Below are 26,415 nucleotides of genomic sequence, written 5' to 3'. Positions count from 1 at the left end.
GGAACGAGGGTTACATACGTAACCGAGACGTTTTTGTCTCAAAGACCTTAAATATGTCTCCAACTTCCTGTTTCAAACAATGTAAAGTCTATGTGACTTTTGGTACTGGAATATCATGAAAGATCATAAACCGTTACAGCTTAGTGGTCAATAAGCATAATGGCAAACAAACCATCTGATATGTACAACAGTGCTGAACAACAAAACAATATCTGTCATCGCCGAAAAATTATTCGCAGCACACCAGCAAATTTACTGCTTGAGCAAATGTCTAAACAATTTGAATGAGCTCACAACATGTGGAGAACTGCAATTACTCAACAAAAGGGATAAAGTTTTAACGGCATTCAGAGTGTTGTATGATGTGTTTGTTAGCTGGCTCTGACTAAAGAAATGACCTGGCCCTGTACACTATATAGTGAGAGAGAGAGGGGTTGTAAAGGACACCAGCATGAGAAGAGAGGAGAATCTTGGCGTGACTCGGAGTGTTTTGTTAAAGGGTTGCCAGAAAACCTGCAAAGAAATCCAGCTCTCAATGACTCCTGCTCTGTTCTTTCTCCCATACCTCTTACTCTTTCTCTGACTCTCTCCGATGGCGGGACTCCAGGCGGAGGTTTGATTGATGCCTGTCTTCGTTTTGAGAGAGAGAGAGAGAGCTCCAAAAAACCAGCACACAGTAGGCAGTGCTGTCGCCTCGCCAAACCGAAGTCTTTGAATCTGATGAATGAGCGCAGTATTTGACAGAATTTGTGTTCTTTTAAAACACCAGCAAATGAGATCTCACACACTGAGAGAATATAGAGCATACCTATAGGCCCTGCAAAAACACCAGTAATGGACAGCATGACCTTTCCATTGTCATTAACACCTAATTTATGCAACTCTAAAAAATAAATATTTTTTCTGGCCTTATTACACTATCATACTTTCTTTGCATTCACCACTTGTATTTTAATGTGAGATAAATGTATTTAGCATTAAGACGTTTTTGCATTGTGAAACCGGCAGCTACATGTCTGAAACTGCCGAATGCAGCATCTATGTATACGGTGGCCCTGAGGTGCAATTTTATTTACAAGATTTAAAACAAATTTACACGTTTTTTAACAAATTTACAAGTTTTTTAACAAATTTACAAGTTTTTTTTTTTAACAAATTTACAATGAGTGAACACATTTACAAGTTTAACAAATTTACAAGTGTTTAAACAAATTTACAATGAGTGAATAAATGTACAAGTTTTTTAAACAAATTTACAATGAGCAAACAAAATGACAAGTTTTTTTAACAAATTTACAATTTTTTAAATAAATGTACAAGTTTTTCAACAAATTTACAAGTGTTTAAACAAATTTACAATGAGCGAACAAAATTACATGTTGTAAAACAAATTTACGTTTATTACGGAAAGGGTAGGTACAATACGCTGACGTCACGCATCCGAGACTCCGGTCACGTGGGAAGAAACCCGGAAGTATTGCCGTGAATCACAGTAGAGTTGCAAATGCGATGTTGTGTATTAGGCTGTACATCATATTAACGTAAAGAGAGTGATAATATATATCCTTTCATCTATTCCCGAGTGACTCAAAGGGATATTGGACCTTATTTTCAGGTAAGTGAAATAGCTTTAGTTAGCTAACGCTAGCTTTCCAAGTTGCACACGTTTCGGATGGCAGTTATCAAAATAATTCACTGACTTTCTCATTAGATTACAGACAACACGAGAGGGTGCTCCAAACTTTTTAATCAGGACTGCATTGTTTGTTCGCTCCCGGGGTTACATAGACTGAAAAGGGGAAGCGTGACGAGTTTGTTTACATGGTGCTGTAAACTCCAACTACAGGAGGACACTTCAGAGGAATCACAGGGATAACATGGTGTGATTTTTTTTGTCAAAACCAGAACTGACTTCCGAATCCACCTGGAACGCATTTACTTTGATGGAGACAAATGGAAGTCAGTAAAAATTAAGTTGGACTTGTTTTTTTTAACTAATGGCTGCCCAACAGCTTATAAAGCCAGGAACAACACACACACACACACACACACACACACACACTTCTAACAAACATGTAACGCACACATTAGAGACGTGTTAAGTAAATAACTGTACATTATTAGAACAACTATTTTACATTAAAGAAACTGCATTTCACTCATTGTTCAAAATATAGTTTTATTTATAAATGAAGTATGAAAAAAATATATATGTACATTTTTAGAACCAATCATATTTACATTAAAAGCCAATGGGTACTAATACACTTTTTTACACAGGGCCATGTAGTTTAGATTTTTTTTCCCTTAATAATAAAAGCCTTCATTTAAAAACTGCATGATGTGTTCACTTGTGTTATCTTCTTTGACTAATATTTACATTTGTTTGATGATCTGAAACATAAAAGTGTGACATAAATATGCAATAACATGAGAAATCTGGATGGGGCTAACACTTTTTCACACCACTGTTTATAAATTTGTTCCAATGTATATTTTCTATTTACTGTACAAATTGTAATAGTAAGCAAAGTAAAAACATTTAAATGAAAAAAGTCTGTTTTTGGGATTAAAGGAATTTTTCACCCAATATATAGATGCATTTGCTTTTTCATTGGAACAGATTTGGAGAAATTCAGCATTACATTGCTTACAATTGGATCCTCTGCAGTGAATGGGTGCCGTGAGAATGAGAGTCCAAACTTTGCACCTCTTGTTAAGTGAAAAGATGTTTGGACATTAGCCCATGTTATGCATATTCGACTGACTGTTGCCTTGGACAGATTAAAAGTCCTGTTTTTCCTGTGTTTTTAAACTATGATTGTGTTTATGGTGTGCAATATAGCGTGTGTTCATGTTTTGTGTGTAAAAAAACACAGTATTTTTCACATAATTACTTATCTGTATAGCGCTGTTTTCACTGTCCTAAAATCGGGCTGATTTCTTCCTTGTTCTATGAAGTCCCTCCTTCAGAAATATATATCGAGTTTTGATTGTGTAGTAGTTTGTTTAGTGTGTTGTGATTTAACAGCAACTTAACTTAGCAGAGCCATTTGAGCTTTGCTTGCGACTGACGTATTCCTGTGGGTGAGAGTTAGTAAAAAAAAACTCTTCTTTGGATGTCATTCAATCGGGAAGTAGAGGGCTGTAGTCCAAACCGTCCGTTTGCTGTATGCTTTAAAAGGGAAATTCTATTAAAGAAAATATATCGCTTGGCATTGAATTTTGAGCTTTATAATTTACAGGTATTATTTATGCTCTAACAGCAACATTACACACTAACTAAAGTTTAAAAAATGGGATCAGGAAAAACGGGACCTTTAAACCTTACAGCTAAATCTGCGGAAAGAAGCCCCTGCCTCATACAGCAGAGAAACAAGAAAAACTGATCCAGGACACAAATTTTGCGAGCATGATGTTGTGCTCTTCCATAATAGGAGATGTTTCCAGGTAATCATGGTCTTGCAATGCCCCCAAACCACTGTTAGATCTGTGTATTGAGAAAGAGGAGAAAATTGCATGTAAAAAAAGAAATATCAAGGAGGTCATAAGATTTATTTACATGTTTTAATTTTCATCAATGAATTGCTTAATTTTTTTCTCACTCTTCTCTTGTGTTCTGATCAGGAAACAAATGGTGGTCCTCCTCTTCTTCCTTTAGTGTTTCAACATCACAGACACTGGAAATTAACATAATCATGATTTCAGTCTTGGCTATCTATCTATCTATCTATCTATCTGACATAAATGTCAGTTTGCTTAGGCACCATTCGAGTATTTGTAATATGATAAAACATTACAGTACTATCACATTTAGAGAGGATTAAATGAAAATATAATTCATAGTATACATTTTGGTAATTTTAACAAATCGTCTCATTACATAAAATCTTAATCTTTTAAAGATTATTCAGATTATATCATCGAACAAGTTAACGCACCCTTGATTCCTCTGAAGTGTCCTCCTGGGTTGGAGTTTACAGCACCATGTAAACAAACTCGTCACGCTTCCCCGTTTCAGTCTATGTAACCCCGGGAGCGAACAAACAATGCAGTCCTGATTAAAAAGTTTGGAGCACCCTCTCGTGTTGTCTGTAATCTAATGAGAAAGTCAGTGAATTATTTTGATAACTGCCATCCGAAACGTGTGCAACTTGGAAAGCTAGCGTTAGCTAACTAAAGCTATTTCACTTACCTGAAAATAAGGTCCAATATCCCTTTGAGTCACTCGGGAATAGATGAAAGGATATATATTATCACTCTCTTTACGTTAATATGATGTACAGCCTAATACACAACATCGCATTTGCAACTCTCATGTGATTCACGGCGATACTTCCGGGTTTCTTCCCACGTGACCGGAGTCCCGGATGCGTGACGTCAGCGTATTGTACCTACCCTTTCCGTAATAAACGTAAATTTGTTTTACAACATGTAATTTTGTTCGCTCATTGTAAATTTGTTTAAACACATGTAAATTTGTTGAAAAACTTGTACATTTATTTAAAAAATTGTAAATTTGTTTAAAAAAAAACTTGTAAATTTGTTAAAAAAAACTTGTAAATTTGTTAAAAAACTTGTAAATTTGTTTTAAATCTTGTAAATAAAATTGCACCTCAGGGCCACTGTAATGTACTTATATATCTATGCTTCGAGCAGGTGCAATTAAGTGGAGGCAGGGACTCATTTGCATATTCATATCTATGGTCAAAGCAAATGTGATTGAGTAGAGGCGGAGACTAATTTGCATATTCAGGGCTCCAGACTGCCACCCAATGGTGGCTTTTTGCCACCAAAATTTGCCACTGAATTTTACATCCAGTCGCACATGTATGACCAGTAAATTTGACTTTTTTTGTGATGTGACACTGAATTTGAAACAGCACATTGTACTTTGTGCATCTAGCATTAAAGTATTTATTAGTAATACAGTGGAAATAAGTACATTTGAATATTTGGTTAGCATGTTGATTTATGGCGTGTGCCCCTAAATTTTCTGGTTGTGCCCCAAAAATCTTCAGTTGCGGGCTACTGTGCTCCTAGTGAAAAAAGCCCTGGTCTGGAGCCCTGATATTCATAGATCCACAAATACTACATGAATCAAGGGTGTAGTATACCCAAAAATGTAATTCATTTACTGTCATCATTTACTCACTCTCATGTTGTTACAAACCTGTATATGTTTCTTTGTTCTGATGAACACAAAGGAAATATTTTCAGGAATGTTTGTAACCAAGCTGACCAGAAGCCCCATTGATTTCCATGGTATTATTTTTCCTACTATGGTAGTCAAGGGGGCTTCTGATCAGTGTGGTTACAAACATTTCTCAAAAAAAATCTTCTTTTGTGTTCATCAGAACAAAAACAGTTATAGATGTTTAAGGGTGAGTAAATGATGACAGAATTTTCATTTATTTAGTGAACTACCCTTTTAAGGCATGAAGAAATTATAATTACAGGAAAAAAACTTACACCAGCTGTTTTGATGTGAAAGATGAGTTTAAAGCCGGGGGAAAACTGCACGACTTTTGGCTGTCCCATACGAAAGATTACCATTGTGAAACAATCATGGCTATTTTTGTGATCGTGGCTCTTCAGCGGTATTCCTATGTTCAAAGATGGCTGTTTTCCTGGTTTTGCCACCAAAGATAGCCTACGATAGTTTTCTGACAGCATCAGAAATTCAGCATGATCAACCTACAGTGTGTTTGCTGCTATGACCTGCATACCATTATTTGCTTACCAGTAGTGCATGCTGTTGACGTTGCGCAGCTGTCAAAGCCTCCGACTCAATAGGTGTCATCATCGTACAGTCTACATGTTTTTAAAGACTGATCTCATGACAAGTCGTGTTATAGTCACAAAAAAATGTATTAATTTATTTGTGTCCATGGCACGAAATTCAGCTTTTTTCATGCCCTGAGCACAAATGTCTTTTTCATGTCAGTCATACAAATTTCTATAAATAGTTTTTCGTGTTGGTTGCACGACTTTTTTTGTCGTGTCATTTTATGTATTGTTTTTTCATTGTATTTTCCTTATTTCTTATCATTGTCGCTTGGGGTTAGAATCATTTTCTGTTACATTTTTAGACACCCTAACCCAAACCCCAACTCTAATGCTGCGTTCACACCAGCCGCGTTAGAGGCGTTAAACGCGAGTGATTTTCGCGTCAATGTGAAGACGTGTTGACACACGTCTTGAGGTCTTGAGACATTTAGCGCGGCACGTTAGACGCAATTCCGCCTCATTCGCGCGTCTAGTTTGCCTCTAGTTCACGCAAATCCAGCGAACTGAGCATTGCACGGCAAGTGCGCAAGTTGAAAAATTTGAACTTTGGCAGGAAAACGCACCGCGTTAACCAATCAGGAGCTTGCTCCAGTAGTGACGTGATTACAGGAAGCGAGCAGAGTCGCAGAAGCCCCTCCCATGACGCGAATTTCCGTATGAATGTCTCAATGACTAGAATTTCACGCGGGGCTTTCAACTGTTCAAGCAGGCGCGGTACACGCGATTTTGACACCTCAAATGTGGCCGGTGTGAACTCACAGTAACACCAACTTCAGGCGAGAATAGTTTTAAAAGCGGAAGAAAAACATGTAGAAACCAATACATAAAATTACATCCTAACCCAAACCCAAAATCTAACCCAACCCCAAGCGACAATGATTTAAAAATAAGAAACAATAAGAAACAATACATAAAATGACACGAAAAAGAAAGTCGTGCTATGGACACTTAAAACATTTTTTATAAATTCATGCTGAATGACATGAAATAGACATTCAGGCTCAAGGCACAAAAAAAGCTGAATTTTGTGCCATGGACACGAATAAATTATTCAAATTGTTTGTGACTATAACACAAATTTCCGTGAGATCATGTTGTGTTTTTCCGTACCCAAAAAGCATTTTACAAGTATATATCATGATGGTGTGTGTGACTCAAGCACTGTAATTTAAGTTTTGTGAAGCTATAATGACATACAATACAACAATAACCAATAGTTTCTAATAGCATTTCAATAAGCAGATTTTCTTACCACATTGATCTTGATCATCTTATATCTGCTACCAGGAAAACAATATGAAGAGTTTCGTTGCAAAACGAGATAACTCCGTTTTTTTTATTTGTCAGAAATCTCGTTTTTGGTTGTGCATTCTAATTAATATCAATTCAACTGCAGTTGGTTTGTTTTGTTTTAAACCTTCATAACTTAAAAAAATACAGCTAAGTAGCACCATAAAATAAAATAATAACATTATAATATAATAGTAAACATGTTTTGACAAAAATGTTAAAAACGGATTTATCTCGTTTTGCAACGAAACTCTTCATATACTCTTATAGAACAACAGCAAAACTGAAAGAAAACACAGCTTGTTATAGTTTTATGTGAATAAATGTTTAAAGAAAAATGCAATCCAAAAGCCATTTGAGAGAGATGATACTTATGTTGTGCTGCTCACAAGTTAACTCATTCTGCGGTAACGTTTCGAATTCCCCAAAGTAGCTGTTAATTGACATAAAATACATATGAGTTCCAGCAGCTGAGCATTTAAACTGATTAACACTACAGTGTGGGTGGAAAATGTTCAGAATTTCATATCAATGTCTCTCATGGTCTGGCCTAACTCCAGATCCAAGAATATATCCACATCTTTCAGTTGCAGCCGAGATAGAAATCAAAAACATTTGACTCATAACTGATGTATAATGGGTTGGTGTCCGAACGCCGTATGCATTCATCAAATGTAATTTGGGTTCATGCATGGCTTTGCATGTGCGCCACGTGTTTGTACACGAATCTGCCACATTGGTCTGTTTTTGTTTGACAGCACCGGAGTCCAATTGAGAGTTTAAAAGGCCAGGGTATAGCACAGGCTCTAATTTGCACTGGGGACAGTGTGTGATGATCTGGTAAAACGCTGCATGGTGTTTTCACTCTAAATACTACGGCAGGCCTTGCACACATCACAAGCTGACCGCTCCTGGCTTACACACTCTCACCAACAGACTAAAAATATCTCCTGGGAATATTTTGGGAGACAGTGGACATCATAAACTTTGCTTTTAATTGACAGATTTTACTGTAAAAGCCATTTTGATGACATATGTTTCAAATACAAAGACGTAGCCAACAGAAAATAAATAGCCAACAAATTGCTTTGGGCATTTCAATGCATAGCAATGTGATTTAAAACAAGAAGAAACCACTTCAGTATAAAACACTTGAAAATGTCAAACTTTAGGCATGATTTTGTGGTAATAAGTGAGGTCAAATGCTTTTCTCTCTGAAGTGAAGAGAGAAAATTGTTGTCCAGTGGAATTTACTATGTCTCTACTTTCAAAACCCACCAGTCCACTTATACGTTACATACTATTTGCCAGAGTTGGCAGAGATACACAATGATAAACACATACGGTTTCCCTTGTGAGTTTAAGACTTGTTAAAAAGATTTGACTTTTTATGTAGTGCTGCCAGTTCGCTGTCAAGAACTGGTAAAAGTTACTGGAACATTTCAGGTTCCTCTTATTATTATTTTTTTAATATCCTGAGTTTTGCCAGTTCATTGGTGCAGAATGTAAAATGCATTCAGATTAGGTTTTTTTGGACATTAGCAATATTTTGCAATATTTTCTGATTTGCGCAATTCACATTGCATTGCATGCAAAAACAGTTAAAACACCATTGAATTTTGTGCATTAAAAATGTATGCCACAAAATAATTTTTTTATTGGAAATGAATCCTTTGTTTCTCTTATACATTACAACACTTATAAAAGCCGTGGAATTCATAGCAAGCGTCAATATTTATTCACTTCTCTATTAGGATGATTTTCCAAAACAAAGAGAGAGGTTCTGGCATAATGGAGATATGAAAAACTCCCATCTGCCCTTGATAAGATCCTTGGACTGAGTTTTTATTAAACTCTGACATAGATTTACACCAAGACCAATAAAAACATCACAGTGCAGAGATTTGGTCAGCCACATGACCCAAACGGATCAGCACCTGTGTACCGGCCGTTGGCTCCTTTCAATTATATAAAACAGTCCTGTTGAGCGTGTCAGTGCAGCGCTGCTCCAGGTGCATCAAAGCAAGGAAATGCTGATTTTGTTGTTATTGCACTCCTGGAAGGAAACCACAGAAGAGACAGGAGTAAAAGTGGGTGGGGGAGATTTTGAAGTCTTGGAAAGGAGGAAATGTGTTTGGGAACATGTTCATCTCGCTCCTCTGTCACCAGGAAAATGGGTAACAAAGTTATTAATATCTTCATGTGTGTGTATTTGGGAAGCTACGGAAAGAGGGAGGCATTTCCGGAAGTGCGGCCGTGTGTGCTGGGGTGGTTCCCATGATGCCTGCCGTACTGTGTTGTTTGGGTCACTTCAGGGTGCGGTTGCTAGTTTTCCACTTTGGGTGGATCCAGGAACTGTATCAGGAACAGAGGTCCATCAGAAACCACAGTAGTTTGACTACAAACTGAATACGTTTCGGGCAAAACCCCACAGTGCTTTTTAACCGAACGGCAAGCAGGCATCCATGATGTGGCTTCGGTTGATCTGCCGTAACAGGAAACATATCCAGTGCCCTGCTGTGGCACAGGGATTTTCTAAGCAGGGTGCATTATTTGGGTTACGTCTATGAGACAGTCATTTAGGCCACAGCGCTGATTGTCAGGCAATGAAAACACATCTGACGGAGAAAAAGCACATATGAACGAATCACGCAAGCTGTGTCTGCGTGAGATCCACCCATAGTTGTCCTAAATTAGTTGGACGTGTGGTTTCACCAGCGGCCTGGCCACTAAAAACAACAGGAAACTAAATATTTGCAAAGTAAACCCATTGAGTTCTTCCTCTATACGTGCCTTACACTGCCAACAGCTTATAATGCAATCAATATAAGTAAAATAAAAGACATAGAATACAAACAATTGTACAAAAACATGCAATATAATGGTTATTTCTTCTGTGCAATACAGTTTCAAGTCACTTTAATGTAAAGTGTAGGGCACCAAGTGCTGAGGGGGCACCAAAAATAGCCTAATGAAAAAAAATTATGCCTTTATTATTTCATTAGCCTATAGAAATATTATTAGCCACTTTTTAGCCAAGTATATGTAACAAAAAAGGGGGAATGAGATCATTTAATTGCTCTAGTCTAGAAAGTATGCCCCCCTCGCCTAGGATGGTTTGTGCTGGTTGATCGCGCATTCGCCTGACGAAGTTTGACAGACAGTTGGCAACTTTTATAGAAATGGCCCGGGAAAAGACAGCAGGAGTCAGGATCTGATAAAAGAAAGTAGAGCCCGACCGATATATCTGCATTTTCCAATGGACGAAACAGCCTTCATTAGATTTCCTCAATGTTGGTGTTTTTGACAGAGCGCTCTGAACCAGTAGCTGCTGGTGGGGTCCAGATTTAGGCGTCTAGCCACTGCCTGAGTCAAGTGATCAGCAATTAATATTTTGCTGTTGTTGTTATTTATGAGAACTTAACAGAATTTGTCTCCAGTCCTATTCAAAGTTATATTTATGAACTTTTAAAACTGGTAACTTTGATTTAGTTGTTGTTGTTTTCGTGATTTTGTTCAAAGGCCTTTACGTTTCTTATATTAAGTTTGTATTTTTATACATTTTATTTATCAGAACTTTAATGTATTTTGATGTTCCTCTGTTCTGTTGTGACAATGAATGAAACAAGATTATTTTTAAAATGCATTATCATACTATTTTAGTTAAAACTCATAAATAACTACAAATAACTAATGTTAGGGAAATCTGTTGCTTGTTTCTGGAAAATAATCAGCCGATATATCGGAATATCGGATTTTAAAACCAACAAACATTGGTATCGGTATCGGCCTTCAAAATCCTTTGTCGGTCTGGCTCTAAAAGAAAGAAGAAGAAACTGCGAGATGATGCCCGTGCATTACTTGTTATAATTTATAACTTCGGTGCAAGCAAAATTTAGATTTTACTGTTAAACCTATACATATGCATTTTACAAATAAGTGACGTCAGCTAGGTGTTACTTTCTTTACTATCGTTCCTTAGATATTTAGCAAAAATAGTTAACGTTAGTAATAGCAGTAATAGTTAACGTTAGCATTCAGTGTAGTGCACATAATAGGCTATACGTCTGGATTTTCGTAATACGGGACGACAATGAGCGTTTGCTTATCACACACATATGGCAGAACACAACCCTTTTAATAATATGAAATATTAAAGGATTCAAATGTAAACTATTATTATTGAGTCTCTTGGACATAAATGAGGACCGATTATGAGACGTTAGAAGGCGTGAAGAGATGTTTTACCTGGTGCCTGGTAAGTAATTAGATGTTTTGCTTTAAACAAATGCAAATATTGCATCTATTTTTTAAAGTTTTTTTAGGGATAGGATTTTTTTGGGCCGATACCGATTTAAACAGACAACTTCTGTCCGATACTGATATTAAACACTTGTATACAATACTACCTCCTCTTGATATTTCTGCAGAACACTCGTTGCAAATGGCGTTTTTTTGGTCTTTATCAGAGATCTTGAAGAAAGCCCAGAACGCAGACATTTTCCCGAAATACTCTAGACTGCATGGATCACGTGAATGAGTAATCTCGCATGATTAACTACGTGATTTATTATTTTTTTCTCTCATCGCACGTCTGACAAACTATAATTTATACAACTTATTTTGTTTTGGGAAGTATTTCATTATTTAGATAATTATTGTTAAAAATGCTGGATTATGCAACAGACATGCAACTCATTGCCTTTATGCAGTTAATTAATAAACAATCAGTATCGGCCTTTCTCGTGCTGTTGCCGATATGCCGATGGTTTCAAATTCTTCAAAAATCAGCCGATAAACATCGGCAGCCGATACATCGGTGCATCACAAGTGATACCCCATGGATTTATTGTATATGAAGACTCATTTTTTGAAACATTTTTAAAGTAATCCTTAAAAAGAAATCATGGCATTTATAATTTTATAATATTAAAGCAGGGTTTCCCGCAGAAAATTTGTTAGTTAAGGTGGTAGGGTTGGGCGGGTGGGTTGTGCTGAGGGCGTGGCAATCAAAGGGGCGTGGCGTATGCGTCATGATGAAAATTAAAATATTTTAATAAAATAAATAAATAAAATGTATTTTTAAAACAAGAAGAAACTATGACAAAAATGAACACATACTAGATTATTAATGAATTAAATGTTTTTACCTCTAACGAGAATAGCTGCGTGATGAAATGAAACTAAAGGGTTAATAAACACAAACTAAAGCAGATGTTGTAGAACGTCTTGCGAACGGTGATAGATAGCGCAAAAATTGTAAAAACTGATTATTTCCCACCATTAATTACATTATCTTAAAGGAATAACTACTGTAGCATGTAAATAATGCACATAAATAAAGTGAGCAAGAGCGCTCAACAATTATATCTAATCAACAGGCATGTGAAACCCTAGCAGGTTGCTCAAACTAAAAAATCTTTTTATTAACTGGCTGTCCTCCAGACATGATAGACCACGTCTTATCCAATTTCGGCTGTGCGGCGCGCGTCCCCGCTCGCGGTGTGATGCACGTACGCGCTATTCTTCGAGATGCACTTGACAGCCTTTTGTGCAGCGATTTTTTTTACGACCTAGTTAAGGCGGTAGGGTTTCCAAGCTTAGGCGGGCCGCCTTAACTGAAATATTCTGCGGGAAACCCTGTTAAAGGTGTAATGTGTGTTCTTTATGGCATCTAGCGGTGAGATTGCAAATTGCAATCAACCTCAATTTCAAAACGCAATGAGAAGCTATGGTAGCTGTCTTTGTCTGAGACAACGTAGTGACGAGTCGCGCTCTGTAGAGCAGTTTGTCCATTTACAGCTACTGTAGAAACATGACGGCAACTTCCATGGAAGGGGACCCGTGGTGTATGGAGATAAAAACGGCTCATTCTAAGGTAATAAAACAATACAGTTCATTATGTAAGGTCTTTATACTGTACACCACTAATAATAATATAGTTATGTATATTATATTGCATTTCTGTCAAGAGATTCTGCTAAAAGTTACACAATGCACCTTAAAAATGACAGAGGAAGCATCTCTCAGCATTTATCTTTCTTGTCATCATGTCTGTATAACAAACCAGCGGGAATAAAACATAAAGAGAATCCTCAGTAATTTAAGGGCAGTATAAAAACCTAAGGACAAATTCTCTGCAGTGCAATATATCAATGCTGGTGACTCCTCTGTTCTTCTCAAAGACAGTCTTTATACAGGGAGTGACACATCCTTGGCACTCTTCAGATGTAGGAAGTAAATCGGACAGCTGTTGAAGAGGTTTCAGTGAGGTTAACCATCTTCAAACAAATGAAGCCAGAGAGGGTTTAAACAAAAACCTGAAAAACTTTAAACAGCCTGTCTTCATACAAGCACCTCAGGTCTATTGTAACTGAATCTATTATCACCTGCTCCATCTGTGTAATCACATGTATATGGCAATTGTTCACAATGTAATATTAGTCTCAGGTGTCTCCAAAATATTTATCTGTGAAGTTTCAGGTCCAAATACCATATAGATCATTTAAAATACCATGTTGAAAAGGCCCATTGAATGTTTTGTGTGCAAATGAGCTGCTTCCCGTAATGGTGATGAATTATGTAAAGAAAGTTTAATATAGAAATTATGACCTAACTGTGGTCTTCGGATGGCTGTAACAAAGTGACATCAGTTTGCTAAGAAAACAGCAACAGCTTGTCCTATGAGACTGTTGAGGTTCTACAGGGATTTATAAAATGAGTGGGCAGATTTTTATCATTACAGGGTGACATGGCAACAAACAAATATATTTAAACAACATATGAAAGCAAATTTCTCATATTAGGTTACCTTTAATGGTTTAATCTAACCTAAGATGGCATTAAAAGCACATCAAGACTACTTTTGTAGGTAGTCACTGTCCAATGCAAAACCGCAAAATCTTTTAACGCAAAAAGAAGTATAGGAAGAATTTAACAGTGATTCCCCACTGGGATAAAAGCGAAGAAATCAATAAACAATGAAATGGCGAGCAGGGATTGAGCAGTGTGGATGAAGTGTGTAGCATAATAACATTAGTGGATTCCACAAGAATTAACTATTTATTGACTGACACATTAACCTTTTGATGGTCATACATGGAGATCCTGTATGTTAAAAGCTGTTAATATATAGTATCTGATGTCAAAATACTGTTAATGTAACTCCCAGATTTGCTTTATTGAGTGTTACTGATTTATAACACCCAAACTATTTGACATTTAACAATTCTACAGCTATCTTTCTTTGTTTCAGCATGTCTGCATTGCTCATAATTCAAATTGATTTCTTCCACACTGCACATAAAATTCATTTCGTCAGTCTCCCCTAAATATAAACCACATCTGAGGCATCGCAAAAATAATGCTCTCCAAACACGCAAGGATCTTGGATGGATTCCTCCCATCTGCTATAATAAGGACTCACTTCCAACAAGATCGGCACCCTGTCAAAGGATATGAAGCAGCTGTGTCCAGACTGACCTGAAGTCCACGTGAGACTCTCCCCTCCTGGAGCGAAAAAGAGCCAGTCTGGCTTGAGTGGAAGAGACACGCGGGCCCGTGGCGGACCTGGTCTGTGGTTTGAAATGTAGCTCGCGGATCTATATTTGAAATTGAAAATAAATAGTAAGTCAATTTGTAACAGCCGTGTGGTTGGGATGGAGAGGACATTAGAGACAGAAGGAAGTGGACCCTCCGCAGATCCTGGCAATGCAATACGGCCCAGGATTTTAAATCGAGCTTTGCTGGCATCAGAATCATGAGCAGCATAAATAAAACTTCTTCCAAAAGGACAAATATTAAATATATATGCTGGCTTGAAAGGTTTTTCATATAGGCCTAGTTTTCTTGTATGTATAAAACTTAAACAACTTATACTAATTCCTAACAACTAATGTGCACAAACTAGCAATAAAATCACCATAAAGAAACAATTATTAGACAGATACAGTGAGTTTTGTGGTTGGTGATGCTACAGTAATCCTCCCGCCAAGCCGAGCTGCAGGGCATTGAAACGCTGTAATTATGGGTGAGGCACAAAGCGTTCACCCACTAGTAGAGCGTCAGCTAAATACAAACAATCCTGCAAGAAATTACATGGGGAGCGCAAGCACTGCATAGCATCATGAGAACAAAAAACAACAATTTTTTTGTTACCTTTTAAGGAAATAGAAAGGAAAACGGAATGCGAATAGGATGATAAACAGAAACACAGTTGCAACACTGCAGGGATGCAAAAAGAATGGAAAAAGTGTCAAGAAAGTTCCTCTAACTTTTTAATAAAATGATCAGTGCTATTTTATTGCATTACTAAATGTGAATAACATAACACTTGCCACTTTAAAGGTGCATTGTGTAACTTTTAGAAGGATCTCTTGACAGAAATGCAATTTAATATAGATAACTATATTATCAGTGGTGTATAAAGACCTTACATAATGAACTTTATTGTTTTTATTACCTTAGAATGAGCCGTTTTTATCTACATACTCTGTGGGTCTCCTTACATGAAAGTCACCATTTCACGCCATCATGTTTTTACAATAGACGATTGTTTTTACAATTTACAATGGACAAATTGCTCTATAGAGCGGCTAGATGCCGCTAAATGTCCCACATTGCATCTTTAACCAAAACACTTGCTTTTCACAATTCAACTGCCCTACAGGGTTCCCACACCTTATTCAACTTCAAATTCAAGGACCTTTCAAGGACTTTACAGGTCCAATACCCCCAAATCAAGGACTAAATGTGGAGACACATTTCAAGTGATAGCAAGGTTACATCGTGTTACCTTTTAAGATACATTTTTACAGTTCCCTTTCGAGGGAACTCGCGCTGCGTCACTGTGTTGACACTTTGGGGCGCCTCCAGGGGAAAGTGTGTCTGAATGTGTATATCAAATTCAACCAATGGTGAGGCTTAATGACAAAGACAGGATGACGCGGGAGCCAGGAAGTATATCGCTATCTGAAATATTGACAAAGACGGCGTTACAGGGACACAGGAAGAATGGCAAGGGAGATGCAGTGTCTCGTTCCCTTCTCAGGGAACAACAGTTACGTACTTAACCCGAGACGTTTTCATGTGTCTAACACAACTATGCAAAAAAGCATGTAGGTATAAATCAACATTCGCATACAGAAGATATAAGCATTTAAAGCGAACAGTTTAGCATGTGTGCTTAAAAGGCTAGAAATTTATGATATCATCCAGGGAATAATAATTGATTTTTTTTTTTCAGAAAACTTTTTGCATAAAATAGATTCAAGCACTTTCAATGACCTGTATCTATGTATGTAGATTTTCAAAACTTCCCAGGGCCTTAAATTATTATTTCCCCCAGATTCACAAACTTTTAAGGATTTCAAGGACCCGTGGGAACCCTGTATACAATGTAAGAGAGTACCAGAGTTTCGAAAATCTCCCTTGCTGAATATCAGGCAAACCAAATAGGGATGTTTTCTTCATGGCCTGCATTGGCACGCTCTCAATGACCCAAGACAGTCTTCATACCCGTTTCTGATCTTGGTGCAATGGACCCAGTCAGGTAGCCAATACCAGGATTTCAATCATAATACTATAATACTGCAAACTCGCTAAGCGGTTATCTGGATATTACTCAATATATGAATTTACACATAATCCTTTGGACTGCAAAGCATGAGGAGTGTCCAAAACAGGTAAAGCTGCCAAAATCTAACAGCTCCTTAGATGCACTATATTTTGAAAGAAGATTTCTTAAAGGCCGTTTACACAACAGTAGTTTTAATAAAAGCTGCAAACTTTTTATGCGTTTTGTGCAGCCTTGTATGCATAATACAGCCTTTATTTTAATGGATCAGTGTGAATGGAGATCATTTTGACAATACTGTATGCAAAACTTTCCAAAAATGCAAAGGCAAACTTTTCCATCACTATCTTGATAATTCAACGCACCCTTAGATTTTTTTTCTTCAATCGAATTGTGCAACGTTAATCTCAAACAGTAGTAATCTGTTACTGTTTTAAAGGGGACATTTCACAAGACTTTTTTAAGATGTAAAATAAATCTTTGGTGTCTCCAGAGTACATATGTGAAGTTTTAGCTCAAAATACCATATAGATAATTTATTATAACATGTTAAAATTGCCACTTTGTAGGTGTGTGCAAAAATGTGCCGTTTTGGGTTTGTCCTTTAAAATGCAAATGAGTTGATCTCTGCACTTAATGGCAGTAATCCTCTTCTGACATCACAGGGGGAGCAAAATTTCAATGACCTATTTTTTTCACATGCTTACAGAGAATGGATTACCAAAACTAAGTTACTGGGTTGTTCTTTTTTTATATTTTCTAAGTTGATAGAAGCACTGGGGACCCAATTATAGCACTTAAACATGAAAAAAGTCAAATGTCCCCTTTAAGTGCTTGTAAACAAAGTTATACCTTATGTGACGCTGGTTGTAGTTGGAGTGTCAGGGAGGTGGGGTCCTATAAATGTCCTCTATGATTTGGCCTAAGGGCCTATTTAGTCCCAGCCTTGTGAATATTAGTAACGGCTGTACTTTTCCACATATGGTCTTAGGCACTGTTGCGGGTGTGGTGGCCTCCAGAGACATATGCGTCCAACCAGTCCCATGTGTGTCTATTGGGAACCACGTCCAATTGTTTGTTTGGAGCGTGGGTGCTTTTCATCCCTGAGGGTGGCAAGTGGGTGCGAGCGTTATCTGACTTAGCCAACCACAAGTGGTGGTCGGAGGTTTCACGAATCAGGGTAGGGAGCCAGATGTGTGTGCCATGGATCTGAATAGAGATGAAATGAAACAGAATGTACACATATGGGGGAAAGAGGGGTGCGTGGAAAAATGAGAGAGAAATGAGAGATATAAACTGAGGGTGTGGGGGAGACGGCAGTCTGTGGTGAGGTAGATCATGTGGAGTCAGCGATGGGAAGACTCAGTGTGGAAACCAGAGAAGCCCACTTGCCCCTCCATTTCAAATTTATCTTACTTTCACTGTGTAGACATGCTGACTGCACAGTAACCATGAGCTGCAGATCTCTGACCTCTCATCACGTCTGAATAGGGCGGCTTGGGAATCAAATCCACAGGGGAGGATGACAGCACAGACATCAGTGGATTCAACTTTCCATAGAGGATGTCACTCTTTTTCTCTGATATTGTTATTGTAGATACCACAATTTTAAGTCCAGTTGCTCTAGATTTTCTAAATTTCTGTTATATTTACACTATTTTGTTATACAAGTCTGTTGTATGTATAATATGTAAGGAATAATTGAAGAAAGGCCATTTAATTATTCGGAAATAATGCAACTCAATGTGGTATTTTCAAATAATTTAGGTTATACCACAGTTGACAAGGTGTGCGTTTATCGAAAAATAACGCATACTCGTGGAACGTTTCTCAACCAATCAGAATTAACATTTAATAGCCCTGTGGTATAATATAATTTAATGTATCTGCATTGTAGCATATTAAATTGTTTTCATACTTAACAAATAATATTTTTATACCTTGAAACTATTTTAAACACAACCCCAGATTTAGATTTACCGTAAAACATGACTTGGCTGATTTATGAGTCTTTTTAATAGGGAGGACCACCTAAAATGTTTTTAAAAATGTGTCGCTAACAAGCATAGCCAACCTTTTTTAAAACACACACACACTCTTCAGATGTTTCTGGCTTAAGCTACAAATACATTTGTTGTTAAGCCAAAGTAATACAAACAATACAAGTAGCAGCATTAAAATGAATATTATAAGTGACATGTTTTTATGGAAATTTGCAAGATTTGCATTTTGTTGAGTGCGAAAGTTGAGAAAGAATGTATTTGAAACAAACTACTGAGCTGTGAAGCAGTGTTTAGACAGATCTATACCGCCCCCTGCTGACCACACTGCTAAACAGCACACAGGATATTTACTATGAAATAATATTTTCAACATAAGACGTTTACTTTGTATTGTTTTAGTATTGGATGATTACCAATGTCTGTAAACAATTATATATTAATATAGTTATGTGTGTGTGTGTACCTGGTAATCAATACCAGTAAATCTTTGACCTTGTGGGGACATTTTGAGGTCTCCATGAGAAAATAAGCTTATAAATCAAACAAAATAATTTATTTATTGAAAATCTAAGGTACCATAAAGTTTTCTGTGATGGTTAGGGGAAGAGAATATACAGTTTGTATAGTATAAAAACCATTACGTAAATGTCCCCACAAAACATGGAAACCAGAATGTGTGTGTGTGTGTGTGTGTGCGTGTGTGTGTGTGCTTTACTAGTTTTTATTGAACAAAAAAAAGGTAACACTTTATTTTGATAGTCGTCTTTAGGCTACTAAATTAAATGTTGCAACTAGGTCAACCTATTGTTACTTATACCTTATAACCCTACCCCCTACCCTGTCCCTAATGCTACCCCAACAGTCTACTAATACTCTGCGTTAGTTGACTTAAAGGAGGTTTTAGTTAATGGAATCTCAATAGAAGGCTACTGAAATAAAGTGTAGCCTAAAACAATACCACAATCACACACAGGCATACCAGAATCATGGACTTTTGTTTGTGCGCATCACTACACCACATGATTCCAATGATTCAAATAAATGTTACGAAAGAAGAAGATAACACAGATGAATAAATGTCATCAGATCTTTTTTGTCACACAAGTTTAAAAAAAACTGGAATGAGAGGTCAAAGATAAGTGTCTAAATTGCTTATGACACAAATATGTGCAGATATGAAAACTTGAGAGCCACAACCACAAAAAATTAACACTATTGCACATCACCCAAAACTTTATATAATGACAGCGCTTGCAGGGCAACTTTGAATTATTTCTCATATAATATGGCTTTGTATTTTTAATCCTTTTCCCTAACAAAATTAAACCCAAGGTGACCCAAACCACATATAGTAACATTTATTCTTGTTCTTCAAATTCTTGTTGGTAATTCTACAAAAACTTGTACAAAATAGGAAGTTTAAGTCTGAAAATCTTAAAACTATTATTATTAGAAAAAAAATTAAAAGCTTGCTCTTTGGTAAGTTATTTAGATAAAAAAAGTCTGCTCAATGAAATAATGTAATGTAACATTATTTAAATACTTAAATATCTTTGGGGCAGTATCCCGAACAAGGCTTATTCTAGTCCCAGGCTAAAATGCATGTTTGGGCTGTTTTAATTTAAAAACATCTTGCATTGACATGTTTTAACATATCCTAAAATATATAATATAATCATATATATATCATAGATTTATCTTAACATATATCATGCCATTGTTTTGTCTCGAGATACACACCAGTATTGTTTTTTTGTAAGCCATGTTTGTAAAAACTGGCCTGGTCCTGGAATAATCTAAACCCTGTCCGGGACCTCGAAAGTGCTTACATTACAAATTTGAAATATAAGTTACCTAAAACTTTAATGCACTTCTTTTCTGCCTTGCAAGCACTGTAACAAATAAGAATGTACACTTTTAGAAATAAAGGTACAAAACTGTACCTTTTCCATCACTGGGGCTGTACCCTAAGTTTTCGTTTGGTACCTTTGCAGGAATAAAAAACAGGATACAATTTTGGGTGGATTACCATACCTTTAGGACCTACATTGTTAGAAAAAAGTCTAAATAAGTACCCTAGCTGTCAGTGGGGCAGCACCCTTTAAGAAGGTAATTGTATGGACCATTAGGTACAGATATGTAAATATTTAGTACCAATATGTACCTTTGAAATATTAATATGTATTTTTGAGGTACTAATAAGCTCTCTTTGGTCCCAGTATTTACCTCTGAGGTACTAAAAGGAAATCCTTAGGTGCAAAGCTGTACTTTTTGAAAGGGTACAGCCCCAGTGACAGAAAAGATACAGTTTTGAACCTTTATTTCTGAGGGTGTAGTTTTTGCACAAATTATTATTGCTAAATATTATTTCCTTTCTTAAACTTTTTTTTTTCATTAGAAATATACATTTGTAATCCCTTAGTAGTCCTTCTGTAATATTTTTTTTGCATTCTGGCAAAAACTCACAAACTTCAAACTTCACTGGCAGTAACTACATATTGTACCCACAAACACGAAATTCATCTCATACCCACATGCGGCATGAGACAAATCTTACTTATTCAAGAGTCTCTGTAAACACAATGTGATTGGGTTTTAAGCTACAGGAGCATCATCTGACGTCTCTGTCCCATTTTCTGATAAGAGTTCTTCAGGATCATTGTAATTTGCTGGATAGAAACGCTTCAGGATGCTGGAGTGGGACATAAAGTCAGAGTGAGTCAGCATTTTTAGATACACACACACACGGACATAAAAGAAAACTAAATTCACACAAATATAAAAAAGAAAAGAGGAAATGGCATTATAAAATGAGGAACTATGGCTTATGTACTGAAAAAAAACCAAGACACAGATGTTCAGAGCTATTTTGTTTAAAAAAAGAGATCACTGTATAGATGAAAAGTTTAAGAAAAAATAATTCTGTAAAAAATAAAAACACATTTTGGCATACTAAAAACCAGTAGTTGTTTATGTTTAACTGTAGTTCTTACCACAATAAACTAATAGGAATGATGCAAAGTCCAGCTCCCAACAGGAATACAAAGCCAGGATACCACATCACAGTGGCCGCATAGATGCTGCTAAAAGATGCGGATGCCACAGTGCTGGTCAGGTTTTCAATAAAAGCCACACAGGCAAAGAGCGCACCTGATAAAACAACAGACAATTATATAGACCCCAATACAAAAATAAGGATCTTTTATGCAAATAATCCCTTATATGCACAGGAGATATATATATACACACACACACACACAAGCCATGGCTGCTACATCAAATAAAAATTTAAATATATATAGGGTGCTTCAGGTCAATAAACATTGGAAAAAAAAAACAGCCAATTCTAGATGCCAATACAAAAATAAGGATCTTCTATGTAAATAATTCCTTGTTCGCACCAAAGAGACATATACTTACTAGACATATATACTATTACAAGGCTTCTTCATCCAATAAAAAAAAAAATATATATAGGGTGCTTCAGGTCAAGAGGTACAAAACACTTGAACAGAAAAGAGTTCTTAGGATACAGACAGCTTGCTAAATAAGGAGTTTTGGAAGAGTGATTTTTCTAAGAACCGCTCACCCTGCTCGGACTTTGAAACGACCTTTGACATCATCGAACGCAGAACGGGAAACGGCATGATGGCAAACATCGAAGGAATCCTAACTGTAAGCAAACACATCAATATTTGCATTAAACTAGACAAACAAGACCTCCAGACTTACAGTTTAACCAAAAGCAGGGCACACAAAACACATCTATGGCATACATGGATCTTACACCTGCACTGGTTGTTCTGGATTAATATGTGTAAGAATAAATTATACTAAAGTGTAGTAACAATGTAATAAGGTTTAACAAACAATACGGATTGATGATCATATTAACAGTAAAATTGACAAAGACATAAAGCACAGTTAACAAAGTAATTCAGCAAACTCATTTGGCGCACTTACTACAAACAGTATAATAAAAACATAAAAAATGCGATAAGATTGTAATTCAGGAGCGGCTGTTTGCTCAGTTAATTACTGTTATAAAATGTATATTGTAAGAATATGCAAAATTTACTTAAAAATAATAGTTGGAGCAAGGCTCTCAAATTAATATTCTTGTGTTCCTATGGCTCAACTGGTAAAGCATTGTGATCACAGCGCAAAACGTCATAGGTTTGATCCCAGTGAAGACACATAACTTTAAATAAAAGTGTCTGCCAAATGCATAAATGTAAATATTCTCATCCCACACCTCTTTAAATTTTTAAAGGTCAGACTGTGAACATAGATGCTTACCCAGAAACATCATGAGTGTAGTCTTTGCGAACGCAGTCATCACCAGGCCTATAACCACCGACAATATCCCAATATAGATGATGGTTATGTTAGACAGACAACGCGAGAACATATACACACCAACAAAGCTAGTGATAAACACGGCGGTGGAGGCCGCGGAGCCATAGCCAATAAGGATCTCACTCCAGCAAAGCGGCTTATTGAGTTCATAAAGTGTGATCACAGACAGACCCCCGGTATTAGAGAACGAAAATGAGAAAAACATAATCATCATTAATACTAGCATCCAACTTGTTTTCCTGTTTCCTCCCGCAAACAGGTTAACGATCCCAGATGCGAGTTTCTGCAGAGCCTGGCAACACGCCACAGTCTCTGACCTATCAACCACCTTTGTTTCTTCCAGAAAAAAGATGGCATATAGCAAGTTTAGCAACTGTAACATTGCAGATGTAAAGAAAGGCCAGTTAAATCCAGCCGCTATCAAAAAGTAGCCCGTGGAGATTGCCGCTATGCCTGCCATAATGCCGATCACCATGTCGATCACGGCCATACGAAGAGTTTTCTGCTTGCTGTTGTCGCACAGATCGGCCACATAGGAGAAGCAGCCACCTAGCATGGTTCCGATGCCACCGAAGAGGGAACTTGCGAAATTGGCAGCAATGAGGAGGTAGACGTTGAGCTCGAAGAAGGACACAGTTAGGAAGGAAACCGAGTAGATCAGGGATCCGATGAGTGGCATGATAATGGTGATCTTACGCCCGCGTTGATCGCTGTAGGCCACCAGAAGGAGGGTCACCACAAGACTAGGGATCAGGGAAAACAACTCGCTGTACGTGGAAAACAGTGAAGCTGCTTTCTGCACCTTCTGAAAATATAGAAATGTGAAAAAAATAGATGTGTGAACATTATGCTGTTGTTACATATGTGTAATACAAAATGGTCAGCTATGAAACCAGAAATAGGAAATAAAAAACAAGTTGGAAGCCGCACAACATACTATTTAAATCCATATAAAGAGATTTTTATTATATATATATATAAACCCGTATTAATTTCTTTTTTTTTTGGTCCAAAATGTATAAAGAAAGACACTTCAAAAAGGTAGGAATGTTATATTATTATTAAAAAAATCAATAAGTGGTATTTTAAATGCATAAAAGACAAGCATACTTTGCAAAGAAGTTTAGGTTTTATATTATGCATCAAATATAGTGTTTAAAATTAAGAGAAAAGATATCTGTATTTTTTGTTGTCCAATCCAGCTTGGTATATAACTCACTGCATTAACTTTGACTAACTGGGTATGTTTTATTTAAAATAATAATAACTAAATGTAACACAAAAAAATAGTTTACACCAAAAGAAAATTAGCCCATATTTTTTCACTCTTAAGCCATCCTAGGTGTTTATCACTTACTTTCAACCAAACACATAGTTATTTTAAAATAATATCCTGTTTCTTATTAACTTTTTTATAGCATTGACCCATTTTTAAAAGCTTCATAAAAGGCACCTATCTGTCAATAACTAATCCACATGGTCTCAACCACTTACATATTCATTGTTGTAATCATATGTATTGATTGTTTGTAAAGTTGTAAAGTTAAAAAAAAAATCATATAGATATTAAATGTTTTCAAAAGTGAAGCCATGGGTTTCTGCACGGCTCTCTCATGAACGCACTTACGGACAAAGTTTATAAAGTATAATGTTTCCTTAAAAAACTTTGCTTCACCTTGAAAAAATAGATTCGTTTTTGATGGATGTATTTTTAAAGCTTTAAAAATGGGGCACTATCCAGTGCAATTACAAAGCTAAAGTAGCCTGAATATTAGTAGCTAAACACACTCTGACTGTGTTTGGCTAAAATAAGAAAGTCATATACACACACGATGGCTTCAGGGTAAGTAAAATGAGAGCTCAGCGCCGAATGTCAAAATACATGCCGCGCTGCGCAAATACATCGGCGTAAATGACACCGAAATACCGCGAGACTACTGCCAAAGACGTGCATTCGAATCGCTCTCGCGTAATTTTCATGTCAGCCGCATGAAGTGGATAGCAGGTTATTTACCTCTTGCTGGCCAGTGTTGTTGCTGCTGTTGGCGGCGCACGGGGAAGTGATGTCGTCGGACGCGGGATATGATGAGTTTGTGATTTCCAGCCACAGTCTGCGATACACGTACTGCTGCACCAGAGGATAAAGCATAAAACTGGCAAACGCGTAAACCCCGACGATCGGCTCGACAAAGTACAGTCTCTTCATTTTGTCGAGGATGTTGGCTGAAAAGTTTTGCTGAAGATCAGAAATCAGAATCAGTCCACATACACAGAGACATGCATGGTTAAAAGTATTAACTGTACATCTTTAAACCGGATGACTAGATCACTGAAATACAAATCTCTCTGTATTGGCATCTCAAAATGTCAAACACTGGACACCTTGGACAGCTACCAGTCTTGCCTAACTACAAACAATGTAACGTTAAACGGACACAAAACTTACTTCTTAATTCCAGCAGGCATAAACTTTGTCTCTTCTGCGGTCAGACCTTTATTAAACAATACTGGAGTAACGACATTGTTCCCTATCTTGTTTATGAAACCATGTCTGATCGCAACCACTTATGAAACGATGGGTTTCTGGCTGTTATTACCTGATTGGTCAGTTGATTTTAAGAACTCTATGTTATTGGTTAGTGACGCTGCTAATCATTTCAAGTGGGCGGGCTGCGTAATTGTACGGGGAAAGCAGCAATCCTGTAATATCAGGACACCACAATTTATTTCCTTGTTTCTGTTGCTTTTCTTCTAACACCCTTATAATTTTAAGGTCATTAAAACACATTAATACTCGTATTTATTAGTACTTTTTTTCATAATAATACTATATTATTCTTTTAAAAATATTTTTGCATTTCCCATTGAAATTATTCAATAAATATAATCTATTTAGAGATAAAGGACCCCTACATTTTGTTTTTAATATTGATTATTGTTTGTTTTCATTTAGTTCATTGGTTTGTCCACATCAGGACTTAATAAGAGGCAAATATAATAGAATAGAACTTTATTTATTGTCGGTTTTGGGTGTTTCTAACAAGATTACATTAACAAACAAGATTCTAGTGCAAAACCATGCACATAGAACAGTTAGAGCAAACCAAATACAAGTGTGCAAACAATACAATAGTGCAAACAAGAACACTTTACAATATAAAATAAACCAAACAAAACCAAAATGACAAACCTAACAACAAAAACAGAAGTACTTTGCAAACATAACAACTGTTGATATAGAAACAAACAGGAATCAGGAAAGTAACATTCAGTTATTATAGCCCAGTTAGTACAGTTATTGACAGGGAGATAAGAAATACATTGCACAAGACCTAATAATGCATGCATGGGTAATATTGCATTGAAATTATGGAAGGGTGTTTTTTTGGGATGTTGGGA

General features: G+C 36.6%; 1 protein-coding gene and 2 long non-coding RNA genes across 4 annotated transcripts; 1 reads left to right on the top strand and 2 right to left on the bottom strand.

The window, feature by feature from the left end:
• The first annotated feature begins 1,324 nt into the window (after nt 1-1,324).
• Nucleotides 1,325-3,000, top strand: LOC141282854 (uncharacterized). Its single transcript, XR_012337678.1, has 2 exons — nt 1,325-1,615; nt 1,712-3,000. It is a non-coding gene; the product is annotated as an uncharacterized lncRNA (long non-coding RNA).
• Nucleotides 2,745-4,432, bottom strand: LOC135739889 (uncharacterized). 2 transcript variants are annotated; one of them, XR_010529066.2, is made up of 5 exons: nt 4,196-4,432; nt 3,942-4,099; nt 3,606-3,680; nt 3,332-3,490; nt 3,038-3,175 (listed from the first exon to the last, which is right to left on the bottom strand). It is a non-coding gene; the product is annotated as an uncharacterized lncRNA (long non-coding RNA). The 2 variants fall into 2 exon arrangements; XR_010529064.2 differs by having other exon boundaries at nt 2,745-3,490; nt 4,196-4,404.
• Nucleotides 4,433-20,000: 15,568 nt separating this feature from the next.
• LOC135739899 (lysosomal proton-coupled steroid conjugate and bile acid symporter SLC46A3) lies at nt 20,001-25,682 on the bottom strand. Its single transcript, XM_065257995.2, has 6 exons — nt 25,463-25,682; nt 25,031-25,252; nt 22,957-23,821; nt 22,247-22,330; nt 21,651-21,807; nt 20,001-21,349 (listed from the first exon to the last, which is right to left on the bottom strand). The coding sequence occupies exons 2-6, from the start codon at nt 25,220-25,222 to the stop codon at nt 21,253-21,255; spliced, it is 1,395 nt and encodes a 464-aa protein (XP_065114067.1). The 5' UTR covers nt 25,223-25,252; nt 25,463-25,682; the 3' UTR covers nt 20,001-21,252.
• Nucleotides 25,683-26,415: the final 733 nt, after the last annotated feature.

Source organism: Paramisgurnus dabryanus, chromosome 10 (genome assembly GCF_030506205.2).
Source record: "Paramisgurnus dabryanus chromosome 10, PD_genome_1.1, whole genome shotgun sequence".
Classification (NCBI taxonomy): Eukaryota; Metazoa; Chordata; class Actinopteri; order Cypriniformes; family Cobitidae; genus Paramisgurnus; species Paramisgurnus dabryanus.
This window is presented reverse-complemented; position numbering and strand designations above follow the sequence as displayed.